Source organism: Hydractinia symbiolongicarpus, chromosome 6 (genome assembly GCF_029227915.1).
Source record: "Hydractinia symbiolongicarpus strain clone_291-10 chromosome 6, HSymV2.1, whole genome shotgun sequence".
Lineage (NCBI taxonomy): Eukaryota > Metazoa > Cnidaria > Hydrozoa > Anthoathecata > Hydractiniidae > Hydractinia > Hydractinia symbiolongicarpus.
The window spans coordinates 32,066,818-32,088,932 of record NC_079880.1 but is presented as its reverse complement, the minus strand read 5'-3'; the positions used below and the strand labels follow the sequence as shown (position 1 = coordinate 32,088,932).

At 46.4% G+C, this 22,115-nt stretch overlaps 1 protein-coding gene across 1 annotated transcript; it reads left to right on the top strand.

Moving 5' to 3' along the window:
• Positions 1 to 10,878: 10,878 nt before the first annotated feature.
• On the top strand, positions 10,879 to 13,245 carry LOC130648281 (piggyBac transposable element-derived protein 1-like). The gene is made up of 3 exons (XM_057454322.1): positions 10,879 to 11,020; positions 11,166 to 13,004; positions 13,208 to 13,245. The coding sequence occupies exons 1-3, from the start codon at positions 10,879 to 10,881 to the stop codon at positions 13,243 to 13,245; spliced, it is 2,019 nt and encodes a 672-aa protein (XP_057310305.1).
• Positions 13,246 to 22,115: the final 8,870 nt, after the last annotated feature.

The window sequence follows — 22,115 nt, the reverse complement described above, 5'->3', positions numbered from 1 at the left end:
CCATGGTGCCAAGGAAAACGACTTAAGACGTCGTAGTCCATGTAGGATGGCTGGACTAGAAAAATGGTAACCTGCGCAAGAACGTGGGAGCGCGTAATATACGCGTAAGGCCTTTAGTGGCCGGCAAAAGTCCATATTACGGCCTTTAGAGGCCTGTGCATGTAGTTTACGGCGTTCTAAAGCCATGGTGCCAGGGAAAACGACTTATGACCTTGTAGTACATTGAGAGTGGAAGGACTAGACCAATGGTAACCTGCACAAGCACGTGGAACCAGAGGATTTACGTGTAAGGCCTTTAATAGGCGGCAAAAGGCCATATTACGGCTTTTAGAGGCCTGTGCATGTAGTTGACGGAGTTCTAAAGCCATGATGCCAGGGAAGGCGACGTACGACCTTGTAGTCCATTGAGAGTGAAGGGGATAGACCAATGGTAACCTGCACAAGCACGTGGAACCGGGGGATTTACGTGTAAGGCCTTCATTAGGCGGCAAAAGCCACATTACGGCCTTTAGAGGCCTGTGCATGTAGTTGACGGCGTTCTAAACCCATGGCTCTGGAGAAAATGACTTAAGACGTCGTAGTCCATTGACAGTGGAAGGACTAGACCAATGGTACCCTGTTCAAGAGCGTGGAAACACGTGATTTACACGTAAGGCCTTTATTAGGCAACAAAACGCCATACTACGGCTTTTAGAGGCCTGTGCATGTAGTTGATGGCGTTCTAAAGCCATGGTGCCAGGGAAAGCGACGTACGACCTTGTAGTCCATTAAGAGTGGAAGGACTAGACCAATAGCAACCTGCACAAACCCGTGGAACCGGGGGATTTACGTGTAAGGCCTTTATTAGGCAGCAAAAGCCATATTACGGCCTTTAGAGGCCTGTACATGTAGTTGACGGGGTTCCAAATCCATGTCTTTGGGGAAAATGACTTAAGACGTCGTAGTCCGTTGAGAGTGGAAGGACTAGACCAATACTAACCTGTGCAAGAGCGTGGAAACACGTGATTTACACGTAAGGCCTTTATTAGGCAACAAAACGCCATACTACGGCCTTTAGAGGCCTGTGCATGTAGTTGACGATGTTCTAAAGCCATGGCGCTTGCGAAAACAACTTAGGACGTCGCAGTCCGTGGAGAGTGGAAGGACTAGACCAATAGCAACCTGCACAAACCCGTGGAACCAGAGGATTTACGTGTAAGGCCTTTAATAGGCGGCAAAAGGCCATATTACGGCTTTTAGAGGCCTGTGCATGTAGTTGACGGAGTTCTAAAGCCATGGTGCCAGGGAAAGCGACGTACGACCTTGTAGTCCATTAAGAGTGGAAGGACTAGACCAATAGCAACCTGCACAAACCCGTGGAACCGGGGGATTTACGTGTAAGGCCTTTATTAGGCAGCAAAAGCCATATTACGGCCTTTAGAGGCCTGTACATGTAGTTGACGGGGTTCCAAATCCATGTCTTTGGGGAAAATGACTTAAGACGTCGTAGTCCGTTGAGAGTGGAAGGACTAGACCAATACTAACCTGTGCAAGAGCGTGGAAACACGTGATTTACACGTAAGGCCTTTATTAGGCAACAAAACGCCATACTACGGCCTTTAGAGGCCTGTGCATGTAGTTGACGATGTTCTAAAGCCATGGCGCTTGCGAAAACAACTTAGGACGTCGCAGTCCGTGGAGAGTGGAAGGACTAGACCAATAGCAACCTGCACAAACCCGTGGAACCAGAGGATTTACGTGTAAGGCCTTTAATAGGCGGCAAAAGGCCATATTACGGCTTTTAGAGGCCTGTGCATGTAGTTGACGGAGTTCTAAAGCCATGATGCCAGGGAAGGCGACGTACGACCTTGTAGTCCATTGAGAGTGAAGGGGATAGACCAATGGTAACCTGCACAAGCACGTGGAACCGGGGGATTTACGTGTAAGGCCTTCATTAGGCGGCAAAAGCCACATTACGGCCTTTAGAGGCCTGTGCATGTAGTTGACGGCGTTCTAAACCCATGGCTCTGGAGAAAATGACTTAAGACGTCGTAGTCCATTGACAGTGGAAGGACTAGACCAATGGTACCCTGTTCAAGAGCGTGGAAACACGTGATTTACACGTAAGGCCTTTATTAGGCAACAAAACGCCATACTACGGCTTTTAGAGGCCTGTGCATGTAGTTGATGGCGTTCTAAAGCCATGGTGCCAGGGAAAGCGACGTACGACCTTGTAGTCCATTAAGAGTGGAAGGACTAGACCAATAGCAACCTGCACAAACCCGTGGAACCGGGGGATTTACGTGTAAGGCCTTTATTAGGCAGCAAAAGCCATATTACGGCCTTTAGAGGCCTGTACATGTAGTTGACGGGGTTCCAAATCCATGTCTTTGGGGAAAATGACTTAAGACGTCGTAGTCCGTTGAGAGTGGAAGGACTAGACCAATACTAACCTGTGCAAGAGCGTGGAAACACGTGATTTACACGTAAGGCCTTTATTAGGCAACAAAACGCCATACTACGGCCTTTAGAGGCCTGTGCATGTAGTTGACGATGTTCTAAAGCCATGGCGCTTGCGAAAACAACTTAGGACGTCGCAGTCCGTGGAGAGTGGAAGGACTAGACCAATAGCAACCTGCACAAACCCGTGGAACCGGGGGATTTACGTGTAAGGCCTTTAATAGGCGGCAAAAGGGCATATTACGGCTTTTAGAGGCCTGTACATGTAGTTGACGGGGTTCCAAATCCATGTCTTTGGGGAAAATGACTTAAGACGTCGTAGTCCATTGAGAGTGGAAGGACTAGACCAATACTAACCTGTGCAAGAGCGTGGAAACACGTGATTTACACGTAAGGCCTTTAATAGGCGGCAAAAGGCCATATTACGGCTTTTAGAGGCCTGTGCATGTAGTTGACGGAGTTCTAAAGCCAAGGTGCTAGGGAAAACGACTTATGACCTTGTAGTCCATTGAGAGTGGAAGTACTAGTCCAATGGTAACTTGCACAAGCACGCGGAACCGGGGGATTTACGTGTAAGGTTTTTATTAGGCGGCAAGAGGCCATATTACGGCCTTTAGAGGCCTGTGCATGTAGTTTACGGCGTTCTAAAGCCATGGTGCCAGGGAAAACGACTTTTGACCTTGTAGTACATTGAGAATGGAAGGACTACACCAATGGTAACTTGCACAAGCACGCGGAACCGGGGGATTTACGTGCTAAGCCTTTATTGGGAAAAAAAGGCCATATCACAACCTTTAGAGGCCTGTGCATGTAGTTGACGGCGTTCTAAAGCCATGGCGCTGGCGAAAACAACTTAGGACGTTGCAGTCCATGGAGAGTGGAAGGACTAGACCAATGATAACCTGTGCAAGAGCGTGGAAACACGTGATTTACACGCAAGGCCTTTATTAGGCAGCGAAACGCCATATTATGGCTTTTAGAGGCCTGTGCATGTAGTTGACAGAGTTCTAAAGCCATGGTGCCAAGGAAAATGACTTATGACATTGTAGTCTATTGTGAGTGGAAGGACTAGACCAATGGTAACCTGCACAAGCACGTGGAACCAGGGGATTTACGTGTAAGGCCTTTAATAGGCGGCAAAAGGCCATATTACGGCTTTTAGAGGCCTGTGCATGTAGTTGATGCCGTTCTAAAGCCATGGTGCCAGGGAAAGCGACGTAAGACCTTGTAGTCCATTAAGAGTGGAAGGACTAGACCAATAGTAACCTGCACAAACCCGTGGAACCGGGGGATTTACGTGTAAGGCCTTTATTAGGCAGCAAAAGCCATATTACGGCCTTTAGAGGCCCGTACATGTAGTTGACGGCGTTCCAAATCCATAGCTCTGGGGAAAAAGACTTAAGACGTCGTAGTCCAGTGAGAGTAGAAGGACTAGACCAATGGTACCCTGTTCAAGAGCGTGGAAACACGTGATTTACACGTAAGGCCTTTATTAGGCAACAAAACCCCATACTACGGCTTTTAGAGGCCTGTGCATGTAATTGACGATGTTCTAAAGCCATGGTGCCAAGGAAAACGACTGAAGACGTCGCAGTCCGTGGAGAGTGGAAGGACTAGACCAATGATAACCTGCGCAAGAACGTGGGAGCACGTTATTTACGTGTAAGGCCTTTAATAGGCGGCGAAAGGCCATATTACGGCCTTCAGAGGTCTGTGCATGTAGTTGACGGAGTTCTAAAGCCAAGGTGCTAGGGAAAAAGACTTAAGACGTCGTAGTCCAGTGAGAGTAGAAGGACTAGACCAATGGTAACCTGTTAAAGAGCGTGGAAACACGTGATTTACAAGTAAGGCTTTTATTAGGCACGTAAGAAGCATATTGTAACCTTTAGAGGCCTGTGCATGTAGTTGACGGCGTTCTAAAGCCATGGTTCCAAGGAAAACGACTTAAGACGTCGTAGTCCATGTAGGATGGATGGACTAGAAAAATGGTAACCTGCGCAAGAACGTGGGAGCACGTAATATACGCGTATGGCCTTTAGTGGCCGGCAAAAGTCCATATTACGGTCTTTAGAGGCCTGTGCATGTAGTTGACGGAGATCTAAAGCCATGATGCCACGGAAGGCGACGTACGACCTTGTAGTCCATTGAGAGTGAAGGGGATAGACCAATGGTAACCTGCACAAGCACGCGGAACCTGGGGATTTACGTGCTAAGCCTTTATTGGGAACAAAAGGCCATATCACAACCTTTAGAGGCCTGTGCATGTAGTTGACGGGGTTCTAAAGCCATGGTTCCAAGGAAAACGACTTAAGACGTCGTAGTCCATGTAGGATGGATGGACTAGAAAAATGGTAACATGCGCAAGAACGTGGGAGCACGTAATATACGCGTAAGGCCTTTAGTGGCCGGCAAAAGTCCATATTACGGCCTTTAGAGGCCTGTGCATGTAGTTTACGGCGTTCTAAAGCCATGGTGCCAGGGAACACGACTTATGACCTTGTAGTACATTGAGAGTGGAAGGACTAGACCAATGGTAACCTGCACAAGCACGTGGAACCAGAGGATTTACGTGTAAGGCCTTTAATAGGCGGCAAAAGGCCATATTACGGCTTTTAGAGGCCTGTGCATGTAGTTGATGCCGTTCTAAAGCCATGGTGCCAGGGAAAGCGACGTACGACCTTGTAGTCCATTAAGAGTGGAAGGACTAGACCAATAGTAACCTGCACAAGCACGTGGAACCGGGGGATTTACGTGTAAACCTTCATTAGGCGGCAAAAGCCACATTACGGCCTTTAGAGGCCTGTGCATGTAGTTGACGGCGTTCTAAACCCATGGCTCTGGGGAAAATGACTTAAAACGTCGTAGTCCATTGACAGTGGAAGGACTAGACCAATACTAACCTGTGCAAGAGCGTGGAAACACGTGATTTACACGTAAGGCCTTTATTAGGCAACAAAACGCCATACTACGGCTTTTAGAGGCCTGTGCATGTAGTTGATGGCGTTCTAAAGCCATGGTGCCAGGGAAAGCGACGTACGACCTTGTAGTCCATTAAGAGTGGAAGGACTAGACCAATAGCAACCTGCACAAACCCGTGGAACCGGGGGATTTACGTGTAAGGCCTTTAATAGGCGGCAAAAGGCCATATTACGGCTTTTAGAGGCCTGTACATGTAGTTGACGGGGTTCCAAATCCATGTCTTTGGGGAAAACGACTTAAAACGTCGTAGTCCATTGAGAGTGGAAGGACTAGACCAATACTAACCTGTGCAAGAGCGTGGAAACACGTGATTTACACGTAAGGCCTTTATTAGGCAACAAAACGCCATACTACGGCCTTTAGAGGCCTGTGCATGTAGTTGACGATGTTCTAAAGCCATGGCGCTTGCGAAAACAACTTAGGACGTCGCAGTCCGTGGAGAGTGGAAGGACTAGACCAATGGTAACCCGCACATGCACGTGGAACCGGGCGATTTACGTGTAAGGCCTTTAATAGGCGGCAAAAGGCCATATTACGGCTTTTAGAGGCCTGTGCATGTAGTTGACGGAGTTCTAAAGCCAAGGTGCTAGGGAAAACGACTTATGACCTTGTAGTCCATTGAGAGTGGAAGTACTAGTCCAATGGTAACTTGCACAAGCACGCGGAACCGGGGGATTTACGTGTAAGGTTTTTATTAGGCGGCAAGAGGCCATATTACGGCCTTTAGAGGCCTGTGCATGTAGTTTACGGCGTTCTAAAGCCATGGTGCCAGGGAAAACGACTTATGACCTTGTAGTACATTGAGAATGGAAGGACTACACCAATGGTAACTTGCACAAGCACGCGGAACCGGGGGATTTACGTGCTAAGCCTTTATTGGGAAAAAAAGGCCATATCACAACCTTTAGAGGCCTGTGCATGTAGTTGACGGCGTTCTAAAGCCATGGCGCTGGCGAAAACAACTTAGGACGTCGCAGTCCATGGAGAGTGGAAGGACTAGACCAATGATAACCTGTGCAAGAGCGTGGAAACACGTGATTTACACGCAAGGCTTTTATTAGGCATGTAAAAAGCATATTGTAACCTTTAGAGGCCTGTGCATGTAGTTGACGGCGTTCTAAAGCTATGGTGCCAAGGAAAACGACTTAAGACGTCGTAGTCCATGTAGGATGGATGGACTAGAAAAATGGTAACCTGCGCAAGAACGTGGGAGCGCGTAATATACGCGTAAGGCCTTTAGTGGCCGGCAAAAGTCCATATTACGGCCTTTAGAGGCCTGTGCATGTAGTTGACGGAGTTCTAAAGCCATGATGCCAGGGAAGGCGACGTACGACCTTGTAGTCCATTGAGAGTAAAGGGGATAGACCAATGGTAACCTGCACAAGCACGTGGAACCGGGGGATTTACGTGTAAGGCCTTCATTAGGCGGCAAAAGCCACATTACGGCCTTTAGAGGCCTGTGCATGTAGTTGACGGCGTTCTAAACCCATGGCTCTGGGGAAAATGACTTAAGACGTCGTAGTCCATTGACAGTGGAAGGACTAGACCAATACTAACCTGTGCAAGAGCGTGGAAACACGTGATTTACACGTAAGGCCTTTATTAGGCAACAAAACGCCATACTACGGCTTTTAGAGGCCTGTGCATGTAGTTGATGGCGTTCTAAAGCCATGGTGCCAGGGAAAGCGACGTACGACCTTGTAGTCCATTAAGAGTGGAAGGACTAGACCAATAGCAACCTGCACAAACCCGTGGAACCGGGGGATTTACGTGTAAGGCCTTTAATAGGCGGCAAAAGGCCATATTACGGCTTTTAGAGGCCTGTGCATGTAGTTGACGGGGTTCCAAATCCATGTCTTTGGGGAAAATGACTTAAGACGTCGTAGTCCATTGAGAATGGAAGGACTAGACCAATACTAACCTGTGCAAGAGCGTGGAAACACGTGATTTACACGTAAGGCCTTTATTAGGCAACAAAACGCCATACTACGGCCTTTAGAGGCCTGTGCATGTAGTTGACGATGTTCTAAAGCCATGGCGCTTGCGAAAACAACTTAGGACGTCGCAGTCCGTGGAGAGTGGAAGGACTAGACCAATGGTAACCCGCACAAGCACGTGGAACCGGGCGATTTACGTGTAAGGCCTTTAATAGGCGGCAAAAGGCCATATTACGGCTTTTAGAGGCCTGTGCATGTAGTTGACGGAGTTCTAAAGCCAAGGTGCTAGGGAAAACGACTTATGACCTTGTAGTCCATTGAGAGTGGAAGTACTAGTCCAATGGTAACTTGCACAAGCACGCGGAACCGGGGCATTTACGTGTAAGGTTTTTATTAGGCGGCAAGAGGCCATATTACGGCCTTTAGAGGCCTGTGCATGTAGTTTACGGCGTTCTAAAGCCATGGTGCCAGGGAAAACGACTTATGACCTTGTAGTACATTGAGAATGGAAGGACTACACCAATGGTAACTTGCACAAGCACGCGGAACCGGGGGATTTACGTGCTAAGCCTTTATTGGGAAAAAAAGGCCATATCACAACCTTTAGAGGCCTGTGCATGTAGTTGACGGCGTTCTAAAGCCATGGCGCTGGCGAAAACAACTTAGGACGTCGCAGTCCATGGAGAGTGGAAGGACTAGACCAATGATAACCTGTGCAAGAGCGTGGAAACACGTGATTTACACGCAAGGCCTTTATTAGGCAGCGAAACGCCATATTATGGCTTTTAGAGGCCTGTGCATGTAGTTGACAGAGTTCTCAAGCCATGGTGCCAAGGAAAACGACTTAAGACGTCGTAGTCCATGTAGGATGGATGGACTAGAAAAATGGTAACCTGCGCAAGAACGTGGGAGCGCGTAATATACGCGTAAGGCCTTTAGTGGCCGGCAAAAGTCCATATTACGGCCTTTAGAGGCCTGTGCATGTAGTTGACGGAGTTCTAAAGCCATGATGCCAGGGAAGGCGACGTACGACCTTGTAGTCCATTGAGAGTGAAGGGGATAGACCAATGGTAACCTGCACAAGCACGTGGAACCGGGGGATTTACGTGTAAGGCCTTCATTAGGCGGCAAAAGCCACATTACGGCCTTTAGAGGCCTGTGCATGTAGTTGACGGCGTTCTAAACCCATGACTCTGGGGAAAATGACTTAAGACGTCGTAGTCCATTGACAGTGGAAGGACTAGACCAATACTAACCTGTGCAAGAGCGTGGAAACACGTGATTTACACGTAAGGCCTTTATTAGGCAACAAAACGCCATACTACGGCTTTTAGAGGCCTGTGCATGTAGTTGATGGCGTTCTAAAGCCATGGTGCCAGGGAAAGCGACGTACGACCTTGTATCCATTAAGAGTGGAAGGACTAGACCAATAGCAACCTGCACAAACCCGTGGAACCGGGGGATTTACGTGTAAGGCCTTTATTAGGCAGCAAAAGCCATATTACGGCCTTTAGAGGCCTGTACATGTAGTTGACGGGGTTCCAAATCCATGTCTTTGGGGAAAATGACTTAAGACGTCGTAGTCCATTGAGAGTGGAAGGACTAGACCAATACTAACCTGTGCAAGAGCGTGGAAACACGTGATTTACACGTAAGGCCTTTATTAGGCAACAAAACGCCATACTACGGCCTTTAGAGGCCTGTGCATGTAGTTGACGATGTTCTAAAGCCATGGCGCTTGCGAAAACAACTTAGGACGTCGCAGTCCGTGGAGAGTGGAAGGATTAGACCAATAGCAACCTGCACAAACCCGTGGAACCGGGGGATTTACGTGTAAGGCCTTTAATAGGCGGCAAAAGGCCATATTACGGCTTTTAGAGGCCTGTACATGTAGTTGACGGGGTTCCAAATCCATGTCTTTGGGGAAAATGACTTAAGACGTCGTAGTCCATTGAGAGTGGAAGGACTAGACCAATACTAACCTGTGCAAGAGCGTGGAAACACGTGATTTACACGTAAGGCCTTTATTAGGCAACAAAACGCCATACTACGGCCTTTAGAGGCCTGTGCATGTAGTTGACGATGTTCTAAAGCCATGGCGCTTGCGAAAACAACTTAGGACGTCGCAGTCCGTGGAGAGTGGAAGGACTAGACCAATGGTAACCCGCACAAGCACGTGGAACCGGGCGATTTACGTGTAAGGCCTTTAATAGGCGGCAAAAGGCCATATTACGGCTTTTAGAGGCCTGTGCATGTAATTGACGGAGTTCTAAAGCCAAGGTGCTAGGGAAAACGACTTATGACCTTGTAGTCCATTGAGAGTGGAAGTACTAGTCCAATGGTAACTTGCACAAGCACGCGGAACCGGGGGATTTACGTGTAAGGTTTTTATTAGGCGGCAAGAGGCCATATTACGGCCTTTAGAGGCCTGTGCATGTAGTTTACGGCGTTCTAAAGCCATGGTGCCAGGGAAAACGACTTATGACCTTGTAGTACATTGAGAATGGAAGGACTACACCAATGGTAACTTGCACAAGCACGCGGAACCGGGGGATTTACGTGCTAAGCCTTTATTGGGAAAAAAAGGCCATATCACAACCTTTAGAGGCCTGTGCATGTAGTTGACGGCGTTCTAAAGCCATGGCGCTGGCGAAAACAACTTAGGACGTCGCAGTCCATGGAGAGTGGAAGGACTAGACCAATGATAACCTGTGCAAGAGCGTGGAAACACGTGATTTACACGCAAGGCCTTTATTAGGCAGCGAAACGCCATATTATGGCTTTTAGAGGCCTGTGCATGTAGTTGACAGAGTTCTAAAGCCATGGTGCCAAGGAAAATGACTTATGACATTGTAGTCTATTGTGAGTGGAAGGACTAGACCAATGGTAACCTGCACAAGCACGTGGAACCAGGGGATTTACGTGTAAGGCCTTTAATAGGCGGCAAAAGGCCATATTACGGCTTTTAGAGGCCTGTGCATGTAGTTGATGGCGTTCTAAAGCCATGGTGCCAGGGAAAGCGACGTAGGACCTTGTAGTCCATTAAGAGTGGAAGGACTAGACCAATAGTAACCTGCACAAACCCGTGGAACCGGGGGATTTACGTGTAAGGCCTTTATTAGGCAGCAAAAGCCATATTACGGCCTTTAGTCCTATTTGTACCGGGAGTGCGCTGAATGAGCGCACCCTTTCACATTTTTATGCGGCTTTTCATGAAAAATTAAGCGACCCGCATGAGCTTCGCAGACTTTTAATATTTTTTTAGGGCGGTTAAGACCGGCAAATTTTTTTTCTGAAAAATTTATGTTTTGCGGCCATTATGGGGCCAATGTCAAAAAAGGCGCAAAAGCGAAAAATGAAATATTTCGAATTGTGTTATATTTTCAGTCTTATTGATGTTAATTAGATAAATAGGATAGATGGTATAGCAAAGAGGGCTTATATATAATAAAAAATATAATTATTGCGTTTGTGACATAAATTACCCCTTTATATATTATTAGTCTAATAAAAAAATTACAAAATGGGACCGAAAAAGGCTAGAATTTCATCTGAGGAAGCCATTCAAAATATATTGAGATTTATTGAAGAAGATAACGTAGACGAAGCTATGGATGAAGAACTTGATGATGAAGATGATTTGGAAGAATTGTGCGGTGAAATTGGTAATATATATAGCTATATTATATATACATATATATAATCTCTCTGTCTAACTTCGCGTATATATATGGCGCATTGGTTGCGAGAAGCAAAATATGTTTCAAAATGTGTGATAATTTATTTTTAGTATTTTTGTTTGTCTCATAGATAAAGAAATAGTTGAAGAAGAGGATCATCAACATGATAACGATGACCGTGTAGGTGATGCTGACAATGATGCGTCCGAAAGTGAAGAGGAAGCCGGAGCAAACCATTTGAGGAGACGTCGACTTACGAAATATCGCTTAGTAAACAGTATTGCTGCCGCTACAAATTTAGAAAATTATAACGTTTTTCCAATACCACCAGAATCAAAGTCTATCCAAAGCATTTTCAAAATAGATAATAAGAAGAAAAATGACATAATTCGTACTTTCCAGAATCAGCCACAAGCTGGAAATGTTGGTCGAAATAATCGTGCAAATGTTATTACTGGACGACAAGGCCCACAACCAAAAGCTTGTGAAACTGCATCACCCCGTTCTGCTTTTGAGCTCTACTTCACTCCTGAAATTGTGAATAACATTTTGTTGTGCACCAACAGAAAGATTAGACGCACTCTGTCCAAACTACCCGATAATTTCTTGACGCAAAATAGTAGGTATTCGTACATGAAAGAAACCTCTGTTGAAGAAATTTATGCATTTATTGGATTGTACCTATATCGAGGACTATACAAACTAAACTGTATATCTGCTCATAGATTATTCTCAAACCAATATGGTCCGCCAATATTCAGCGCCACTATGTCGAGAAATAGGTTTTTTTTTATACGTACAAACCTTTGTTTTGACGACGAGACAACAAGAGATGAAAGATGGAAACATGACCGTTTTGCGGCAATGCGTGAAGTTTTTGAATCTTTCAATTATGAATGCATGTCATGCCTTGTACCGGGCGACTATCTATCACTTGATGAAACCCTGTATCCAATGAGGACACAGATAAGTTTCAAACAGTACAATCCCAACAAACCCGCCAAATACGGTTTATTACTGAAAGCCATAAATGCAGCACGATATCCGTATACATTCCTTGCAGCTCCATATAGCGGCAAACCACAGGGAGATCCAGGAATTTATTATGTACCAGGCACTGAGGAAATAGTAAAATACATGATAAAACAACTATCAAATGTTGTCTCGCTGGCCGGACGTAATATATCTTTCGACAGATTATATACATCAATCCCGCTTGCGCTTTGGTTGTATGAAAGGGATATCACTTGTGTTGGTACAATGCAGATCAACAGGAAAGGAATTCCAATTGAAATGAAAGATTTCAAACAAAGAGAGCCACTGTCCAGTGAAGTGTATTGGCAAAAAGATGGGCCGCTGTCCTTATCTTCATATGTAGTGAAAACTTCAAACGGAAAGAAAAATGTACTCATGTTGTCAACACTAGAACCAATCCTAGGTACAACCAAGGATGATAATTGCCACAAATTGGGGTTATATAAACTATATGACTTTACAAAGGGGGGTACTGATATTGTGGATCAGAGGATGGGGTTTCACACGACGAAGACAAAGTCAAGAAAGTGGACGTTTGTTATGTTTTCTTACATGTTGGATACCGCTCGAGTAAATTCTTCGACGATATATTCACTGAATAAAGGTATTGATCCGCTACAACAAAAGTCTTTTGAATACGCCTTTCAATTAGTCATGGAATTGGTGAAACCAACCATACAAAAAAGAAGTCAAAATGGTATGTTGTCCATCACAAAACAAAAAATAAATCTTGTCTTGGGTAATGCGCAATGTAATCCGGAACCGCGTGCAGCTATTGGTCCTGCATTTGCAGAAACAAGGAAACGGTGTACTGTTTGTCAGGCTGAGAATGCAGGAGAAAATTATTCCCAAAAGAAAAAATCTATTCCGTGTGTCAAATCACTTTGTCAATCATGTGGCAATACAACGTGTCAGGCCCATATGATACAAAAATGTATGTCGTGTTCAAAGAAATGAACGTTCTGGTTTCAGCTGATGATATGAACCTTACTGACATTATTTTACTTCTTTTTGTTTATTTTTGTCATGTTTTATACTAATAGCAGGGTTTTGGTGTAAAAAAACTAATTCATGTCAAAAAACCTTCTTTAGGGACATTTTTTTGAAAAATCCTTATTTTTCGCCCTTTTTTTTCAGCCGCTCATGTTGATTGGGGCAGTGAGAATGTAATTTAGCTTGAAAACATCCAAAGTAGGTGTTTTTTGGTACAATATAGATACATAATGTTACTGTAAAAAAATCAGGTTCACCGCTTTTATGCGAAAGATTTTCTTGGGGGTGCGCTCAATCAGCGCGCCCCTGGGATTTGAACGTCAAAAAAGCCCCGGTACGAATAGGGTTAGAGGCCCGTACATGTAGTTGACGGCGTTCCAAATCCATAGCTCTGGGGAAAAAGACTTAAGACCTCGTAGTCCAGTGAGAGTAGAAGGACTAGACCAATGGTACCCTGTTCAAGAGCGTGGAAACACGTGATTTACACGTAAGGCCTTTATTAGGCAACAAAACGCCATACTACGGCTTTTAGAGGCCTGTGCATGTAATTGACGATGTTCTAAAGCCATGGTGCCAAGGAAAACGACTTAAGACGTCGCAGTCCGTGGAGAGTGGAAGGACTAGACCAATGATAACCTGCGCAAGAACGTGGGAGCACGTTATTTACGTGTAAGGCCTTTAATAGGCGGCGAAAGGCCATATTACGGCCTTCAGAGGTCTGTGCATGTAGTTGACGGAGTTCTAAAGCCAAGGTGCTAGGGAAAAAGACTTAAGACGTCGTAGTCCAGTGAGAGTAGAAGGACTAGACCAATGGTAACCTGTTAAAGAGCGTGGAAACACGTGATTTACAAGTAAGGCTTTTATTAGGCACGTAAGAAGCATATTGTAACCTTTAGAGGCCTGTGCATGTAGTTGACGGCGTTCTAAAGCCATGGTTCCAAGGAAAACGACTTAAGACGTCGTAGTCCATGTAGGATGGATGGACTAGAAAAATGGTAACCTGCGCAAGAACGTGGGAGCACGTAATATACGCGTATGGCCTTTAGTGGCCGGCAAAAGTCCATATTACGGTCTTTAGAGGCCTGTGCATGTAGTTGACGGAGATCTAAAGCCATGATGCCACGGAAGGCGACGTACGACCTTGTAGTCCATTGAGAGTGAAGGGGATAGACCAATGGTAACCTGCACAAGCACGCGCAACCGGGGGATTTACGTGCTAAGCCTTTATTGGGAACAAAAGGCCATATCACAACCTTTAGAGGCCTGTGCATGTAGTTGACGGGGTTCTAAAGCCATGGTTCCAAGGAAAACGACTTAAGACGTCGTAGTCCATGTAGGATGGATGGACTAGAAAAATGGTAACATGCGCAAGAACGTGGGAGCACGTAATATACGCGTAAGGCCTTTAGTGGCCGGCAAAAGTCCATATTACGGCCTTTAGAGGCCTGTGCATGTAGTTTACGGCGTTCTAAAGCCATGGTGCCAGGGAAAACGACTTATGACCTTGTAGTACATTGAGAGTGGAAGGACTAGACCAATGGTAACCTGCACAAGCACGTGGAACCTGAGGATTTACGTGTAAGGCCTTTAATAGGCGGCAAAAGGCCATATTACGGCTTTTAGAGGCCTGTGCATGTAGTTGATGCCGTTCTAAAGCCATGGTGCCAGGGAAAGCGACGTACGACCTTGTAGTCCATTAAGAGTGGAAGGACTAGACCAATAGTAACCTGCACAAACCCGTGGAACCGGGGGATTTACGTGTAAGGCCTTTATTAGGCAGCAAAAGCCATATTACGGCCTTTAGAGGCCTGTACATGTAGTTGACGGAGTTCCAAATCCATGGCTCTGGGGAAAAAGACTTAAGACGTCGTAGTCCAATGAGAGTAGAAGGACTAGACCAATGGTACCCTGTTCAAGAGCGTGGAAACACGTGATTTACACGTAAGGCTTTTATTAGGCATGTAAAAAGCATATTGTAACCTTTAGAGGCCTGTGCATGTAGTTGACGGCGTTCTAAAGCCATGGTGCCAAGGAAAACGACTTAAGACGTCGTAGTCCATGTAGGATGGATGGACTAGAAAAATGGTAACCTGCGCAAGAACGTGGGAGCGCGTAACATACGCGTAAGGCCTTTAGTGGCCGGCAAAAGTCCATATTACGGCCTTTAGAGGCCTGTGCATGTAGTTGACGGAGATCTAAAGCCATGATGCCACGGAAGGCGACGTACGACCTTGTAGTCCATTGAGAGTGAAGGGGATAGACCAATGGTAACCTGCACAAGCACGCGCAACCGGGGGATTTACGTGCTAAGCCTTTATTGGGAACAAAAGGCCATATCACAACCTTTAGAGGCCTGTGCATGTAGTTGACGGGGTTCTAAAGCCATGGTTCCAAGGAAAACGACTTAAGACGTCGTAGTCCATGTAGGATGGATGGACTAGAAAAATGGTAACATGCGCAAGAACGTGGGAGCACGTAATATACGCGTAAGGCCTTTAGTGGCCGGCAAAAGTCCATATTACGGCCTTTAGAGGCCTGTGCATGTAGTTTACGGCGTTCTAAAGCCATGGTGCCAGGGAAAACGACTTATGACCTTGTAGTACATTGAGAGTGGAAGGACTAGACCAATGGTAACCTGCACAAGCACGTGGAACCTGAGGATTTACGTGTAAGGCCTTTAATAGGCGGCAAAAGGCCATATTACGGCTTTTAGAGGCCTGTGCATGTAGTTGATGCCGTTCTAAAGCCATGGTGCCAGGGAAAGCGACGTACGACCTTGTAGTCCATTAAGAGTGGAAGGACTAGACCAATAGTAACCTGCACAAACCCGTGGAACCGGGGGATTTACGTGTAAGGCCTTTATTAGGCAGCAAAAGCCATATTACGGCCTTTAGAGGCCTGTACATGTAGTTGACGGAGTTCCAAATCCATGGCTCTGGGGAAAAAGACTTAAGACGTCGTAGTCCAATGAGAGTAGAAGGACTAGACCAATGGTACCCTGTTCAAGAGCGTGGAAACACGTGATTTACACGTAAGGCTTTTATTAGGCATGTAAAAAGCATATTGTAACCTTTAGAGGCCTGTGCATGTAGTTGACGGCGTTCTAAAGCCATGGTGCCAAGGAAAACGACTTAAGACGTCGTAGTCCATGTAGGATGGATGGACTAGAAAAATGGTAACCTGCGCAAGAACGTGGGAGCGCGTAACATACGCGTAAGGCCTTTAGTGGCCGGCAAAAGTCCATATTACGGCCTTTAGAGGCCTGTGCATGTAGTTGACGGAGTTCTAAAGCCATGATGCCAGGGAAGGCGACGTACGACCTTGTAGTCCATTGAGAGTGAAGGGGATAGACCAATGGTAACCTGCACAAGCACGTGGAACCGGGGGATTTACGTGTAAGGCCTTCATTAGGCGGCAAAAGCCACATTACGGCCTTTAGAGGCCTGTGCATGTAGTTGACGGCGTTCTAAACCCATGGCTCTGTGGAAAATGACTTAAAACGTCGTAGTCCATTGACAGTGGAAGGACTAGACCAATACTAACCTGTGCAAGAGCGTGGAAACACGTGATTTACACGTAAGGCCTTTATTAGGCAACAAAACGCCATACTACGGCTTTTAGAGGCCTGTGCATGTAGTTGATGGCGTTCTAAAGCCATGGTGCCAGGAAAAGCGACGTACGACCTTGTAGTCCATTAAGAGTGGAAGGACTAGACCAATAGCAACCTGCACAAACCCGTGGAACCGGGGGATTTACGTGTAAGGCCTTTAATAGGCGGCAAAAGGCCATATTACGGATTTTAGAGGCCTGTACATGTAGTTGACGGGGTTCCAAATCCATGTCTTTGGGGAAAATGACTTAAAACGTCGTAGTCCATTGAGAGTAGAAGGACTAGACCAATACTAACCTGTGCAAGAGCGTGGAAACACGTGATTTACACGTAAGGCCTTTATTAGGCAACAAAACGCCATACTACGGCCTTTAGAGGCCTGTGCATGTAGTTGACGATGTTCTAAAGCCATGGCGCTTGCGAAAACAACTTAGGACGTCGCAGTCCGTGGAGAGTGGAAGGACTAGACCAATAGTAACCCGCACAAGCACGTGGAACCGGGCGATTTACGTGTAAGGCCTTTAATAGGCGGCAAAAGGCCATATTACGGCTTTTAGAGGCCTGTGCATGTAGTTGACGGAGTTCTAAAGCCAAGGTGCTAGGGAAAACGACTTATGACCTTGTAGTCCATTGAGAGTTGAAGTACTAGTCCAATGGTAACTTGCACAAGCACGCAGAACCGGGGGATTTACGTGTAAGGTTTTTATTAGGCGGCAAGAGGCCATATTACGGCCTTTAGAGGCCTGTGCATGTAGTTTACGGCGTTCTAAAGCCATGGTGCCAGGGAAAACGACTTATGACCTTGTAGTACATTGAGAATGGAAGGACTACACCAATGGTAACTTGCACAAGCACGCGGAACCGGGGGATTTACGTGCTAAGCCTTTATTGGGAAAAAAAGGCCATATCACAACCTTTAGAGGCCTGTGCATGTAGTTGACGGCGTTCTAAAGCCATGGCGCTGGCGAAAACAACTTAGGACGTCGCAGTCCATGGAGAGTGGAAGGACTAGACCAATGATAACCTGTGCAAGAGCGTGGAAACACGTGATTTACACGCAAGGCCTTTATTAGGCAGCGAAACGCCATATTATGGCTTTTAGAGGCCTGTGCATGTAGTTGACAGAGTTCTAAAGCCATGGTGCCAAGGAAAATGACTTATGACATTGTAGTCTATTGTGAGTGGAAGGACTAGACCAATGGTAACCTGCACAAGCACGTGGAACCAGGGGATTTACGTGTAAGGCCTTTAATAGGCGGCAAAAGGCCATATTACGGCTTTTCGAGGCCTGTGCATGTAGTTGATGGCGTTCTAAAGCCATGGTGCCAGGGAAAGCGACGTAGGACCTTGTAGTCCATTAAGAGTGGAAGGACTAGACCAATAGTAACCTGCACAAACCCGTGGAACCGGGGGATTTACGTGTAAGGCCTTTATTAGGCAGCAAAAGCCATATTACGGCCTTTAGAGGCCCGTACATGTAGTTGACGGCGTTCCAAATCCATAGCTCTGGGGAAAAAGACTTAAGACGTCGTAGTCCAGTGAGAGTAGAAGGACTAGACCAATGGTACCCTGTTCAAGAGCGTGGAAACACGTGATTTACACGTAAGGCCTTTATTAGGCAACAAAACGCCATACTACGGCTTTTAGAGGCCTGTGCATGTAGTTGACGATGTTCTAAAGCCATGGTGCCAAGGAAAACGACTTAAGACGTCGCAGTCCGTGGAGAGTGGAAGGACTAGACCAATGATAACCTGCGCAAGAACGTGGGAGCACGTTATTTACGTGTAAGGCCTTTAATAGGCGGCGAAAGGCCATATTACGGCCTTCAGAGGTCTGTGCATGTAGTTGACGGAGTTCTAAAGCCAAGGTGCTAGGGAAAAAGACTTAAGACGTCGTAGTCCAGTGAGAGTAGAAGGACTAGACCAATGGTAACCTGTTAAAGAGCGTGGAAACACGTGATTTACAAGTAAGGCTTTTATTAGGCACGTAAGAAGCATATTGTAACCTTTAGAGGCCTGTGCATGTAGTTGACGGCGTTCTAAAGCCATGGTTCCAAGAAAAACGACTTAAGACGTCGTAGTCCATGTAGGATGGATGGACTAGAAAAATGGTAACCTGCGTAAGAACGTGGGAGCACGTAATATACGCGTAAGGCCTTTAGTGGCCGGCAAAAGTCCATATTACGGCCTTTAGAGGCCTGTGCATGTAGTTGACGGAGATCTAAAGCCATGATGCCACGGAAGGCGACGTACGACCTTGTAGTCCATTGAGAGTGAAGGGGATAGACCAATGGTAACCTGCACAAGCACGTGGAACCGGGGGATTTACGTGTAAGGCCTTTAATAGGCGGCGAAAGGCCATATTACGGCTTTTAGAGGTCTGTGCATGTAGTTGACGGAGTTCTAAAGCCAAGGTGCTAGGGAAAAAGACTTAAGACGTCGTAGTCCAGTGAGAGTAGAAGGACTAGACCAATGGTAACCTGTTCAAGAGCGTGGAAACACGTGATTTACACGTAAGGCTTTTATTAGGCACGTAAGAAGCATATTGTAACCTTTAGAGGCCTGTGCATGTAGTTGACGGCGTTCTAAAGCCATGGTTCCAAGGAAAACGACTTAAGACGTCGTATTCCATGTAGGATGGATGGACTAGAAAAATGGTAACCTGCGCAAGAACGTGGGAGCACGTAATATACGCGTAAGGCCTTTAGTGGCCGGCAAAAGTCCATATTACGGCCTTTAGAGGCCTGTGCATGTAGTTGACGGAGATCTAAAGCCATGATGCCACGGAAGGCGACGTACGACCTTGTAGTCCATTGAGAGTGAAGGGGATAGACCAATGGTAACCTGCACAAGCACGTGGAACCGGGGGATTTACGTGTAAGGCCTTTATTAGGCGGCAAAAGCCACATTACGGCCTTTAGAGGCCTGTGCATGTAGTTGACGGCGTTCTAAACCCATGGCTCTGGGGAAAATGACTTAAGACGTCGTAGTCCATTGAGAGTGGAAGGACTAGACCAATACTAACCTGTGCAAGAGCGTGGAAACACGTGATTTACACGTAAGGCCTTTATTAGGCAACAAAACGCCATACTACGGCTTTTAGAAGCCTGTGCATGTAGTTGACGATGTTCTAAAGCCATGGCGCTTAGGAAAACAACTTAGGACGTCGCAGTCCGTGGAGAGTGGAAGGACTAGACCAATGATAACCTGCGCAAGAACGTGGGAGCACGTTATTTACGTGTAAGGCCTTTAATAGGCGGCGAAAGGCCATATTACGGCCTTTAGAGGTCTGTGCATGTAGTTGACAGAGTTCTAAAGCCAAGGTGCTAGGGAAAACGACTTAAGACGTCGTAGTCCATTGACAGTGGAATGACTAGACCAATACTAAACTGTGCAAGAGCGTGGAAACACGTGATTTACACGTAAGGCCTTTATTAGGCAACAAAACGCCATACTACGGCTTTTAGAGGCCTGTGCATGTAGTTGATGGCGTTCTAAAGCCATGGTGCCAGGGAAAGCGACGTACGACCTTGTAGTCCATTAAGAGTGGAAGGACTAGACCAATAGCAACCTGCACAAGCCCGTGGAACCGGAGGATTTACGTGTAAGGCCTTTATTAGGCAGCAAAAGCCATATTACGGCCTTTAGAGGCCTGTACATGTAGTTGACGGGGTTCCAAATCCATGTCTTTGGGGAAAATGACTTAAGACGTCGTAGTCCATTGAGAGTGGAAGGACTAGACCAATACTAACCTGTGCAAGAGCGTGGAAACACGTGATTTACACGTAAGGCCTTTATTAGGCAACAAAACGCCATACTACGGCCTTTAGAGGCCTGTGCATGTAGTTGACGATGTTCTAAAGCCATGGCGCTTGCGAAAACAACTTAGGACGTCGCAGTCCGTGGAGAGTGGAAGGACTAGACCAATGGTAACCTGCACAAGCACGTGGAACCGGGCGATTTACGTGTAAGGCCTTTAATAGGCGGCAAAAGGCCATATTACGGCTTTTAGAGGCCTGTGCATGTAGTTGACGGAGTTCTAAAGCCAAGGTGCTAGGGAAAACGACTTATGACCTTGTAGTCCATTGAGAGTGGAAGGACTAGTCCAATGGTAACTTGCACAAGCACGCGGAACCGGGAGATTTACGTGTAAGGTTTTTATTAGGCGGCAAGAGGCCATATTACGGCCTTTAGACGACTGTGCATGTAGTTTACGGCGTTCTAAAGCCATGGTGCCAGGGAAAACGACTTATGACCTTGTAGTACATTGAAAATGAAAGGACTACACCAATGGTAACTTGAACAAGCACGCGGAACCGGGGTATTTACGTGCTAAGCCATTATTGGGAACAAAAGGCCATATCACAACCTTTAGAGGCCTGTGCATGTAGTTGACGGCGTTCTAAAGCCATGGCGCTGGCGAAAACAACTTAGGACGTCGCAGTCCATGGAGAGTGGAAGGACTAGACCAATGATAACCTGTGCAAGAGCGTGGAAACACGTGATTTACACGCAAGGCCTTTATTAGGCGGCAAAACGCCATATTATGGCTTTTAGAGGCCTGTGCATGTAGTTGACAGAGTTCTAAAGCCACGGTGCCAAGGAAAATGACTTATGACATTGTAGTCCATTGAGAGTGGAAGGACTAGACCAATGGTAACCTGCACAAGCACGTGGAACCGGGGGATTTACGTGTAAGGCCTTTAATAGGCGGCGAAAGGCCATATTACGGCCTTTAGAGGTCTGTGCATGTAGTTGACGGAGTTCTAAAGCCAAGGTGCTAGGGAAAAAGACTTAAGACGTCGTAGTCCAGTGAGAGTAGAAGGACTAGACCAATGGTAACCTGTTCAAGAGCGTGGAAACACGTGATTTACACGTAAGGCTTTTATTAGGCACGTAAGAAGCATATTGTAACCTTTAGAGGCCTGTGCATGTAGTTGACGGCGTTCTAAAGCCATGGTTCCAAGGAAAACGACTTAAGACGTCGTAGTCCATGTAGGATGGATGGACTAGAATAATGGTAACCTGCGCAAGAACGTGGGAGCACGTAATATACGCGTAAGGCCTTTAGTGGCCGGCAAAAGTCCATATTACGGCCTTTAGAGGCCTGTGCATGTAGTTGACGGAGATCTAAAGCCATGATGCCACGGAAGGCGACGTACGACCTTGTAGTCCATTGAGAGTGAAGGGGATAGACCAATGGTAACCTGCACAAGCACGTGGAACCGGGGGATTTACGTGTAAGGCCTTTATTAGGCGGCAAAAGCCACATTACGGCCTTTAGAGGGCTGTGCATGTAGTTGACGGCGTTCTAAACCCATGGCTCTGGGGAAAATGACTTAAGACGTCGTAGTCCATTGAGAGTGGAAGGACTAGACCAATACTAACCTGTGCAAGAGCGTGGAAACACGTGATTTACACGTAAGGCCTTTATTAGGCAACA

Bases quoted from the DNA above. Each gene is read 5' to 3' on its own strand.
- LOC130648281 (XM_057454322.1), top strand. From the start codon at position 10,879: ATGGGACCGAAAAAGGCTAGAATTTCATCTGAGGAAGCCATTCAAAAT. The intron at 11,021-11,165 runs GTAATATATATA...TTTGTCTCATAG, and splicing joins AGAATTGTGCGGTGAAATTG to ATAAAGAAATAGTTGAAGAA. The intron at 13,005-13,207 runs GTATGTCGTGTT...CTTTTTTTTCAG, and splicing joins GGCCCATATGATACAAAAAT to CCGCTCATGTTGATTGGGGC.